General features: G+C 40.9%; 1 protein-coding gene across 2 annotated transcripts in view; it reads left to right on the top strand.

Moving 5' to 3' along the window:
* The window catches only part of LOC126106508 (uncharacterized), a 127,659-nt gene extending 115,583 nt beyond the window's left edge, over window positions 1-12,076 (top strand). For both annotated transcript variants that reach the window (XM_049912828.1, XM_049912827.1), the window contains exon 9: window positions 11,264-12,076. In XM_049912828.1, the coding sequence (XP_049768785.1) occupies window positions 11,264-11,995 (732 nt within the window). In that variant the 3' untranslated portion in view covers window positions 11,996-12,076. The remainder of the gene's footprint in view (window positions 1-11,263) is intronic.
* The last annotated feature ends 895 nt before the right edge of the window (window positions 12,077-12,971 follow it).

Genomic DNA, 12,971 nt, shown 5'->3' with positions numbered 1-12,971 from the left:
ATTTTTCAACTTTTGCCGTATCAATATTCCTACTCCGTTTTCACCACTCTTGATTTCCCCTGAGTAAAAGAGTTTATAATATCCACTTTCTATCTCCCCATTCTCTCCCCATCTCATTTCACACAAAGCAAGGGCATCTAATCTGTTCCTTTTCATCTCCTGTTTTGCATTCTCTACCTTTCCTGCTTGCAGAAGTGTCCTCACATTCCATGTTCCAATCCGCATCTTTCCTCCCTTCACTGTCCCTTTCTTCCTTTCAAATATGTCTACTCTCAGCGTGTTTCCCTCCCAGAGATCCGAATGAGGGGAAATTTTTACTCCGGAATCTTTCACATGGAGAGACATACCATGTACTGCTTGGGAAAGTAATGTGGTAGTTTCCCGTTACTTTCCACATAGGCAGTAGGATGCCCAGCCTAAAGTCAGCCGCTCACCATGAGTCAGACGCCGTCTGTAGCCACCCCTCTGGGCTTCAATCGCTACTTGTACTCTTTTTGTACCCAAAGAGAAAAGGTGCCTCTTCCGCCAGCTCCGCCGTACCAAAGCCCATCTTCTCCGCCTTCTCTGCCGTTGAAGTCTTCGCCGTATCTGTGGCAAGGGGCCCTCACGTGGTACTATCACACGGGCCAGGTGAACCAAGGTTTTTTTAACGAGGTGTTACTCCTCCCCGTCCTCCTTTCTCAACTGGGCTTGGGACCAGCTATGGCGGAGACATATAAATCAGGATTAATTTTCTTTCTTCCCACTTGGTAAATCATTGCTGTATCTCAAAACCAAATAAAGTTGTGACTTGTGTCCAGAACTTAGGTAATGTTTTTTTTGAAGGACAACATTTTGGCTTTCATTGTTACCTGTACTTAAAAAGCCTCCTATATGTTTGTATATTGTATCAATACATATATTGCAAACCTTTTCAAATACAGCAGGAGTTGGTAAGATGATAGAATTTAATATTATTTCCTCTAGTATTTCACAAACTCATCAAATTTTAAGCATAGCAATAGATTGTTGTGGTTGCTACTTCATAGTTTCTCTCACATCCTTCGCACTAGTACCGTGCAAGTCAGTGTCACACAATTGTACGAGCAAGGTCGATAATATATTGAGCACTTCGGCAGAATGTGACGTACAGAGGCAAATGTGTTATCTTAATGATCAAAAATAAATTAGAAGTTACAGAAAAATTACAAAATTGTGGATCTGCAGATCCCTCTAATTTTACGTTCACAGTGTCTTCACGAGATACACACAGGAGGAGGCAATATGTCAGTTCACGGTTCTACGAATGCACACTCTCAGAACTTTAATAGTAGACCTCCGCAATAATGCAGAATGCCTCTCTGAGTGTCTACCAGTGAAAGCTGACTTTGCACCTCCACGATGTTTTTGTCCTTATTAAATTAACATGTAACGAAATGTGCTGCTCTTTTGTGGATCTTCACTATTTTCTCTGTAAATCATATCTGTTAAAGGTCCCAGACTGATGAGTAATATCTGAGTATTGGTCAAACAGAGTTTTTGAAAATTACCTCATTTGTGAGTGGACTACATTTCCAGAGGATTCTTTCAATGAATGTGTGTGGCCTCTGCCCCACCTGCAATTAGTTTTAAGTGGTCATTCCACTTCACATCGAGGTATTTCATATATATGTGACTGCTTTCAGTGATAGTTCTGCAATCAGGTGACCATAGGATAGTGCATCTCTCTGTCTATTTATGTGCAATATGTTACATTTGCTTATGTTGAGGGTGAACCAACTGCCAATTGCTTTACCAAGCATCAGTCGTCTGGAAGACTTCCTGCATTTTGCTACAATTTTCTAGCCTTTGCAACTTCTCTGTATACAACAGCATATTGTGTGAAAAGTCTCTTAGGACTCCCGATGTTATGCACTAGATCACGTAGCTGGTCTAATATTCTAGACATTTGTATTTTGTTCATTGGGCACCAGTGTGAAACTGTATAGAACATCTTCCACGATTTAAGGAACACCTGGGTTCCAATATCCACTGCTTTCTTGGTCTTGCAGAGGAACGAAGTGAGCTCGGTTTCACACAGTTGCTGTTTTCTGAACACGCATTGATTCCTACAGAGGAGATTATCGAGAAATGTCATAATGCACGAGCATAAAACCTGTCCCAAAATTCCTCCCTAGGGCAGTGTCAGAGATATAGGCCTATAGTATTGTGTGTTCATTTGTGACACTTCTTGAAAATAGGAATAACCTATGCTTCTTTCGAACCATTAGGAATGCTTCATTCCTCCAGCGACAGTTGGTAAACTGCTGCTAAAAGAGGGGCTACTTCTTTCGCTTACTCTGTGTAGAATCGTATTGACGTCGCATCAGGTCTAGTGGCCTTTCCCCTGTTGAGCTAGTTCTGTTGCTTTTCTATCCCACGTCATTTATTTCGATATTTGTCATTTTTATGTTAGTCTGTCAATTCAGAGAAGGAACTGCTGTATAATCTTCCTAAGTGAAATAGTTTTGGGAGAAGATGCATAGTATTTCAGCCTATCCCGTGTCATCCTCCATTTCTGTGCCATCATGCTTACAAGGGTGTCTGGACAGATGGCTTTAATCCATTTACTAATTTAACACAAGACCAAAACATTTAGGGTTTTGCCAAGTTGTAGGTAGAATTTTACTTTCAAATTCTTTTAACACTTCACATACGGCTATGTTTAAGTTTGAAGCAAAGCTCACCTTGCTTTCATAGCAGCATTGTATCACAGCTGTCGAATCATAGTGGGTCTTTCCTGTCTCTGCCTAAAGCTTATTGTATACTACATCTTAACTTTGTCCACTGATTCTCTGCATTGTCGATACTGGAGATGAATATTTCATGTTGACCACTCAGGTAATCTGTAATAGGTTTCCTGCTCCTTTTGCTTGGCAGAAATATCTTCCTACGGTTTTGGTTAGCTACACACAATTGGGCCAGCATTTACCTGGATAAACAGGTCCTTGCTGTTGTTGATACCTCAATGTAAACACCCTCGGTTATCCAAACTTTCTATTTGTATTTGCGCAATGGCAAACTCATGACTTCTTACTGATAGCGAAGATCGCAATGTTCTGCCGACATGTATTATGGAGCTTGTATAACAGAACATGTGGTGCTGTTTTCTTTATACTTGATACTGATACTGAGGCATGCAGATTATCTAATTTCAGTCCTCCTCCCCTTTTTCTGTTAAAATTTATTTTATATGTTTGAATTTCTGTGGCATGTTTATAAATGCTATAATCATTGGACCTTGATACAACCTGGTGTCAGCTAATTGAATTTCATGTTCCCTGGTGTCACTGCTTGATCTGCACTTGTTGATTTATCAATGTTGCCCAGGTGGCAATTGAAGGTGAATGGGAAATGTCGTAGTAGCCAAAAAATTTTATATTTTCATTTTTTGCCTGTAAACGACTCAGTATGTCATGGCTAATAATTTGTGATAGGTTGAAAGTAATGGGTAAGCCTCTTTGTACTTCAAAATACCTCCACTAGAGTTAGCATTCTGTAAAGCCGGGTTCATACACACAACTAAAATGACACCACAGCTAGTGGCTTCCTGCAGTGGCACCACAGCCGAACGTGTGAACATCCAGTGTTCAGTACCGTCACCCATGAGATCCAGCTTTTGCCAAGCTACAAAAAGTTCAGGACAGATGTATTATGTGAGATCACTAACTTCACACTGAACAGCATCATTGAACTGCTCCCTGATGACTGTATTTTGAAACGCCAACATTTTGATGTAGTTATCATGGAATAATTACTGCTGTACTCCATTTAATCTCAGTGTGTGTTCATTTTCTTAATGCAGAAAACATGAGACATTAGTCTGCAGGTACACTTCTGCAGCTTCTAAAACTGCAAGAGCAACAACATGATATTACTGTTACAGTATTATGAAAAGGACAATTGCTGTGCACCTTACAGTACTAGAGATGCTGAGTTACAGATAGGCACAACAAAAAGACCTGCTCACTTTCTGACAGTCTTTTTGTTGTGCCTCTCTGCGACTCAGCATCTCCACTGTATGGTGAGTAGCAACTATCCTTTTCATAATATTCCATCATGACAAATTTGCCATAGCAGGCAGCAGTTTTGCCTTCAAGTATTATTTGTTTAATAAATGTATTTGTTGCCCCTACTTTATTCCTGCATGAAATCTAGTTTCGGATCTAACATTTGTGTTTCATTTTCCTTGTATTTAACTCTTGACACAATTCTGATGCCATAACCTGCATTACAACATTAATATCTGCTCATATGATTTCAGTTGACACCAATGTGCAATTAGCTAAAATTTGTTGCATCCTATGTGAACTGTAACTCACAGTGTTACTACAGAATGCCATGAGCTGTGGCATCAGTGTAGTTGCAGGTATCAACCCGGATTAAGTCCGTGCAAATAAAAGTCATGTGGTCTTTAGCAAAACCAGCTCTCTGCAACCGCTTTAGATATCTTCAGTGTCTTGAAAATTGTTACCCTTCAGGAGTTCTTCCATGTTCGTTCAGAAACAGCTAATAGTTCAAGAGGGCTAGGTCTCGCAAGTAGGGAGGCTGGTTGACTACTTCGAAGTCCAGGGTTGTCAATTTGACAGCCACAACTTTGTACAAGTGTTGTTGCTGTGCAACAAAAGAAGCCCTTTGGTCGACTTTCCTCGGTATTTGTTCTCAATTGCCTCCTTCAGTTCTAGTACCAGGTCAGCATAATATTGTCAGGTTGTAGTAGATCCCTGAGATATAGTCCACCAAACAGAAAGCCGTCTTTGTCCCAGAAAAAGAACGCTGTCACTTTTTGGCCAATTTCTAGGTGTAGAGCTCCTTTGACCTTGCCTTGATTTCACAGTCATAAATGTAAAGTCAAGTTTCATCCTCAGTTACTAACTTTGCCAAATGGTTTCTGGATCAAAATGAGGCAAAATGGCTTTCAATGTATCAGTGTGTTCTTTCTGCTCATCTTAGTTCAGACATTTAGGCACCCATTTTGCTGAAAGCTTGCGGCTGAAATTGTATTGACAATGAAACCAACACGTTCCCAGGTGATGCCCAGTATCTGAGCTATCTTTTTGTCAAATATTAGTTGGTCCTAAAGAATCATCTCACGAACAGTATCATGCGTTCCAGTGACGGTTGCAATTTGATGGTGACCACTGCCGGACTCTTCTTCAACAGTGAAACGGCCAGTTGTGAAGTGAGATATTTAAGTTTTCACAGTGCTCTATGAAACACACTTCTCTCCCAGTGTTTGCGGACATTTCAGTGTGAATTTCATTTGCGCACTTTCCCCGGAAAAACAAAAAGTTTGTGATGGCTGCAAGCCCAGTGAGGAGAAACTTGCTTGTGGCTTTCCATGTCAGCTATCACCTGCGACAGAGCAATTAGTACAAATAGTGAACACCTGTTATTTACAGTTACATATTAAGATTTCAAACTTACAAATGAGCACCCATGCCCTTTCTCTTTCTTTTCATCCCCCCTTACCCCATCTATAAGAAAACAAAGCCAGGAACTTTTCAGTACCACCTTTGTATCTCAGCATCTTACTATTCAGTGGTGCACTTGAATATCAGCCCTGCCAATTCTATCACAGATTTATCCACCAAGATGGATCAAAAATTTCGAAGGGAGAAGTATTTGCACCAAAGTTTTCTATAATCCTTCCTTTGTGGATTACTACTGCGAGGCTACCAACACAAACATACATGGAACAACTCTTTGGACTGACTCTGTAGTAACACTAGGTTGGTTAACCCTTTTGCTGCTGCACATGTGCTGTCTGCATTTCGTGCTAAGGCTGGCTTTTGTTATGGCTGTACTGCTTGGCAAATGCTGGTGCCTGTGCTGGGAGACGGGGTTCTGACTAATGTGAAATACTTATCCGATTTTTCGAAAACTATTAGGTGAAAAAATTTGGTTTTTGCACATCTTACAGTCTGATACGTTCACTTGACAAAGAACTGTGGTGCATCAAATGAAGTAAACATTGCACGAACTTTGTAAAAATTCACAGAGGTAAAAATGCATTGCATAAACTTTACATATAGTTGATTTTAGCTCTTACATTGCAGTGAATGAAATGTAGGTAAGATATCAAAATTTTATTTAAAACAGAGAGTGGAAGGATATCTCATTTCGTTGCTCAAGTGACATTTTATATACAAAGGAAAGTGGTGCGCAACTTGCCCATTCACATCCTTGCGCATCGCGAATTGTGTGGTCAACAATCATCACATTTCACAAACAATTCAAGATATTGAAACAAGGTTTCTTGCAAATGAAAGCATGCAATGAGGCACACATGCTTTATGGTAAATACTTGAAGCTTTTTTTATTCACTGAGATAAGGAAGTAACTCATTCACAGCAGAGAGGGGACACTGGTTCAAGACACATTCAGACGTCCATAGCATTGTAGGAAAATCCAAGCAGTCTCGTATACCGTATTTACTCGAATCTAAGCCGCACCTGAAAAATGAGACTCGAAATAAAGGGAAAAAAAATTTCCCGAATCTAAGCCGCACCTGAAATTTGAGACTCGAAATTCAAGGGGAGAGGGAAAAGTTTTAGGCCGCACCTCCAAATCGAAACAAAGTTGGTCCATTGTAATATGAGACACAATTTAGGTCGAATGAATGACGATACAGCTACAGTAGTTTGATTCGAGTCGTAAACTTAACAGTTAAGCTTTACCACGTAGCCATTGCTATGCGTCAGGCGCTCCGTCCGTATTTATACGGGTACCCTTCCTTTTTCATGTGCTTCGTCTGGTTTGAATCGATTGCTTATTTTGCTTTGATCTGATAAGTGCCGTTTTCTTTGTTATAGGTGTTTGCGTCACTCTTAAGCTGAAAATGCATTACTGCACTGTGTCGTGCATTGTTTGTCGCATTCTGATAGCGCGTGTTTACGGCCTGTCGCGGCTAGCGGCATGGCTTGCTTTTGTGCGCGCTACCGCCGCGTACAATTAAAAAAAAATAAGAGGAATCGTCTCATTAGCGAAACAATGGCAAAAGACTTCTATTTGTTGTTACTTACACTGCTGCTTTCTTTGATAATGATCAACAAGAATAAAATAATAGACTGCGTATGATAGAACATGTTCTGAACGAGAGTTAGGCGAAAATTTTTCTCCGTTTGAAAATCTTTGCGGCTGCTTCTTTATTACATCAAATTCTGCACAGAAATTAGACATCTTAGATTTAAAAATCTAGTCACTTGCCGTGCTTCATTTCTGACTGCATCACTATTAGGCATAAGAATAATACGAAATACGAATATAAACATGACACGATACGTATATTCTTCCGCGTTTGCTGTTGTCTCACTCTAGTTTCGTAGTTTATTAGGCAGACAGGGTTTTAATGAGATAGCAGCAAACACGAAAGAATACATGGCAAAATGTTTATATTCGTATTATTCTTATGGTGAAGAGAATACTGTATGTGATTCAAATTTCATCAGGTTCCTATTAGCAACCATCTCTTCTCACAGATAGGAAAAAATTCACAACGTAGAGTTGGCCATATTGACAAACATCCCAAACAGTCTTGCCAGTCAGATTTTCGTAGTACACTGAAATTGTGCTACATTCGAAGATGAACAATACGGAATTTGTATTTACTTCGTTGGATAATGTATGAAAATGCAGTGGTCGAAACTCGCGGCGGAGAAAAAAAGCTCGTCTTCCACTTTTTTTTTATTTATTTACTGACGCAGAGGTTTTGGTGCCAGTATTTATCTTTGTGCCTACAAAGCATGCCCGCGTAGCGCTACATATATTCGACGGCAGAACTTAGTTGTGGCGGCACGTACCAACATTTTTCATAACTTCCACTTGCTTTGCACTCGATTCTAAGCCGCAGGCGGTTTTTTGGATTACAAAAACCGGAAAAAAAGTGCGGCTTAGATTCGAGTAAATACGATACACATCCACAACACTTGGGGAATGGCACAACAGAATGTTTATACATGGCCACAGCTGTGAAAGGGTTAAGGGGTAGCCCCATTAGTTGGAAAGCCTTTGTATTCAACAGGTTCACATAAATTTACAAGTAGGACATATAATGGCATGGGTTGCTGTGGTTTCCTCAACAGTCCTGTCACTGGCCAAATTAATACCAAGAGTATATCATGTAGTGTTGGCAGAAGAGCCAACACCGTGTTACTAGAGGAGGCCGAAATGCACGTGTTTCAGCTCACGCAGGCTGGCATGAGGAGGGAAGAACCATACTGACGTGAGGTCTGGAACATGACAAGGAATTAGAAGTCAGAAAGCGGACGTAATTAGTTGGATACTTAACTTTAATCCATTAATGATGAACGTCGCTTTTGACGGTACATGACTCACAATATCAATATCAATAGTAACGGAATATGGCGCCTTGCTAGGTCGTAGCAAATGACGTAGCTGAAGGCTATGCTAAACTGTCGTCTCAGCAAATTAGAGCGTATGTAGACAGTGAACCATCGCTAGCAAAGTCGGCTGTACAACTGGGGCGAGTGCTAGGGAGTCTCTCTAGACTAGACCTGCCGTGTGGCAGTGCTCGGTCTGCAATCACTGATAGTGGCAACGTGCGGGTCCGACGTATACTAACGGACCACGGCCGATTTAAAGGCTACCACCTAGCAAGTGTGGTGTCTGGTGGTGACACTACATATCACAATTGTTTCTTTGCCAGAAACCAAAAACTACAACCAGATCTGCAGGTCTTTACGGAGACACCCCAGTAACTGATACTGAAAGATTTTGGTTCCTACTACTGGAAACTACTGCAAGTCACTGCCCAAGTTCTCCAGTTGAAAAGGAAACTTATTGACAAGGTGAATGTACAGTGGAAGAAATGGCAGCAGGTTATTATTATTTGATCAAGGCTTTACAAGAACACTCCTATTTTCAAGAAATCAAATCCTTTAAGAAAAACATGTCTGTACCCAAGAGATTGAAAATAGAGTTTTAGTTCTTTTTTAAAAATGGTTCAAATGGCTCTAAGCGCTACAGGACTTAACATCTGAGGCCATCAGTCCCCAAGACTAAGAACAACTTAAACCTAACTAACCTAAGCACATCACACACATCCATGCCAGAGGCAGAATTCGAACCTGCGACCGTAGCAGCAGCGCGGTTCCGGACTGAAGCGCCTAGAACTGCTCAGCCACAGTGTCCGGCTGTTCTTTTTTAGATGAAGACCTATTTCACCTAGATGGTCACCAGCTTAATGCCAAATCAACCATTGAAGAACATCGTCCACTTACCCTTGATGAAAACCACCATTTTGTGAGGCTTTTATACTCATTCCATTTACATCATCTTGGGGTTAGAATTGTGCTTTCAGAGTTTCATTCCGCCTGCTAAGTACACGACTGTCATGCCAAGTTACTCACTTCTTCCTCCCATGTAAAGTAGCTCTTGGGGGTTGCCAGTCAAGAAATAGAAGCTCTAATGCCAACTAGTCAAGTAATGCCGCAATACACTGCCAAGTCACTGGTGTTGATTTTGCAGGGCCATTGTATGCCAAAGTAGAAAGGACCACAACCAAATGGTACATTGTTCACAGTGCTACAACAGATTGATTTTTATTGGTACTAGAAAGATTTATAGATAGACACAGCATTTTACTCACCATCTACAGTTCCACTGTAGATGGCAATCTCTGCAGATAAGGTCGACCGGTATCTCGCACAACAAGGCAGAACATGGAAGTTTATAGTTCTGTGTGTGGTGCTTAGTGGGAGAGAATGGTCGGCTTAACCAAAAGATGTTTCCCAAAACTAATTGCGCACTGCAGCGTAGATAAGGAAAGGCTACAGACTGTACTCATGAAAACTGACGTCGCCCTCAACTCGAAACTGATCATCCAGAATGAAGAAGTGCTCTCCACAGCATCCTTCATTGTGGAGGATAGACTCAAGACATTGCCAGTGGGACCCAAGCCACCTGTTGTAACAGTCTTCACACAAGAATTCTGACTCAATCAGAAAAGAGAAGAAGATTTCTGGAAGTGTTGGAGCAAAGAATAGCTCAAGTTCTTGCACAGTTTCCCCCAAGCACAACACCAGAATCGAAGATCACTGATGGTCCAAGTCAGTGACTTTGTCCATCTGCAGGAAGTAGTTACCTTATGGCAAGAGTGCAGGAGCTGAAAGAAAGCAGAAATGAAGTCCCCCATGCTGGCATCCTTGGCACTGCCAATGGAAGTCACCTCAACAGGTCAGCTGATCGTACCCCTCTAGGCAGACTGTGGTGAGAAGGGTATGGGGGTAACCAAACAGCATCTCTGATTTGTATTTCTGGGTGTGTACTTAAAGGCATTATGTAACTACCATGATCAGGAAGAACTATGTAAATAAAGCAGTTTGTTGACTGATGTTAAATCAGTTTCTAATTGCTTCCACAGCAGCGATTACGTTCATTGAACATGATTATAAATTATTATTCTTCAGTAAAAAAGTCCTTGACTTAATTTTTAGACTATTTTATATTCTGTGTGTTCATTGAGTTTGATATTTGTGAAATATTTGTTTGAAAACTAAGTTTCATATTTGTTGCATTTATTAGTAATTGTCACTTCTAACATCTTACAAAAGTTACAACTTCTAACTAACCCTTAACAACTTTGGGAACCACTCTTTGGCCCCACACTTGACCTTACATAGATCCTTGAGTCAACATTTTTTACGGTGTTGTTGTAATTACAATTCCATATGATATTCAATGTGGAGAACTTTGTTCAAGTTGATATAAAAGTGGTAACACATTCATCACCAAAAAACAATATATTTTGAATAAATTGTACTGTAAAATGCAAAGCTTTCCAATGCCAAATTTCATAAAACGATTAGTTTCAACAGTTATTGTTGAAATATATAAATTTCACTAATGTGCATTAAATATTTTATTTCCCTACAATACTGGCAACTCCAATGCTATAGTATTATTATTTTATATGAACGTCATTTCAAGTTACACTGAATACTAACAATATCTTAAATATTTACATTTTGATCATTCGATGATATCATTTTGTAAGGATTGGTCATAAATTCTGTGAAAGTATTTTCTACAGTAGAGTGTATGTTGCTTCAAATGTCATTAAAGAATGATTAGTATAAGTTGAAAAACAAAACGCGATCATAAATATACAAGTCAGGTAACAAATATTGTGGTGTATCATGTTGTTTAGTAAACAGATGTATTGTACAGCTCTGTAGAAGAATCTCAGTCTGTTAGTTTAAACTATGTTTCACACTGTTTGCAGGTGACATGCCGTGACACATGTCCGACACGCGTTTTGGTTGGCGTGCTTGTGCGGGGCCAACAGGACGGGGTTGAACACGTGACATCCGTCTCGCAGCGTTACCACCGCTTCTTGGATGAAGAGCGTGTTCTCAATTTCGACAACCTGTTGCCTTTTGACTCTCTCAACCCTGGTGCGACAGCTCATATTGGTACTCCTTGTCCAGCAACTAAGGTGACATCTACCAGCTCGGCTCCAAACGCGGCTTCTGCCAGTGCAGCTGCTAATGCAGCTTCTACCAGCTCAGGTTCAAATGCGGCCTCTACCAGCTCTGCCGCAAATGCTTCTTCCAGCAGGTCGGCCGCAAATGCTTCTTCCAGCAGGTCGGCCGCAAATGCTTCTTCCAGCAGATCGGCCGCAAATGCTGGTTCTAGCAGGTCGGCCCCAAATGCTTCTTCCAGCAGGTCAACGGCAAATGCATCTTCTAGCAGGTCGGGCGCAAATTCAGCTCCTGCCGGTTCAGCCGCAAGTGCGGCTTCCACCAATGGGGCTAAAAGAGTGCCTTCTGCCCATGGAGTTACATACTTTTACCCCTGCAATCAGCGTGTGGCCACATCACCGTACTTGATCGGCCCAGATCGCGACAATTTCAAGGTGCACATAAGTATTGCACCTCTGTCGGATGTCAGTTGCCTTACTCCTCCACCCTTCCCAGGAGGCCGTGGATTTGCTTCATGGGCTTCTGACTCCTAGTCCGACCCGATACTCTACTGGATAAGGTCACCGTGGTGGTGCACCTTGGACCATGTGTTGGACTGTAACAGGTTAAACTGAGGGGTCTCATTATTTCTTATGAAAAAATGAGAAAGGGGGTTGGGGGGGGGGGGGGGGGACAGCAAATTGATATCCTCACGTGTGTGTGGTTTGAAATGAATGCCCCTTGCTAGACCCAATAGTATTCTGGAAAAGATCACCTCGGTGGTGCACCTTGGACCATGTGTTGCACTGTAACAAATTAAACTTTGGGATCTTCTTATTTCTTGTGGAGGAAAAAGGGTATGGGGTGGGAACACACCAAGTTATTATCCCTCACTTGTGTGTTGTTTGAAATGAATCCCTTCCAGAACAGTAATAAAAACATTAAGTGTTACTGTGAACTCCTATTAAGCTTAGTGTTTGTGAATTACATACCAGAAGGGTCAAGAAGGGAAAAAGAGTACAAATTTGTGATTGCTGCTGTGTGGAAACCTTGTAACTGCTTGTGAGGGGATTATTGATTTAAGTAAGAAGGCACTGTTGTAGAGAATAGTGCATCACTAATTATAGTGTAGTCCAGGGCAGATGAAATAAAAAAGTTTTGTGATTCTACAATGGTGTATTTTGATGGAATGCTACAGACATTTTGCAGTAGTGTGGGGTAAGAAATAATGGATTGATGTGGTATTGCTTGTGTGTATAAACACACAGTCTGCAGCTACTCTATGTGGTTACTTTCTGGTTGGTTATTTTAATGTTGTTTTTAACACAAACGTGTGTTAAGTTGTGTAATTGTCTTACAGCAAATGTAGCACTCATTTTCCATGTGTTACATAAATCAAAAATCGGAGGAGGAGTTTTCATTGTTACAAAGTCAACACTATGCTTCTGGTAGCCATTGCTGCATTTTGTTGCACTTACCAAAGGTCAGGCAGAAAGTCGTGCACAATCAATCGTTCTTCTGTGAGATATA

Source organism: Schistocerca cancellata, chromosome 10 (genome assembly GCF_023864275.1).
Source record: "Schistocerca cancellata isolate TAMUIC-IGC-003103 chromosome 10, iqSchCanc2.1, whole genome shotgun sequence".
Lineage (NCBI taxonomy): Eukaryota > Metazoa > Arthropoda > Insecta > Orthoptera > Acrididae > Schistocerca > Schistocerca cancellata.
The sequence above is the reverse complement of the archived record's forward strand: the minus strand, read 5'-3'. Positions and strand labels throughout refer to the sequence as shown.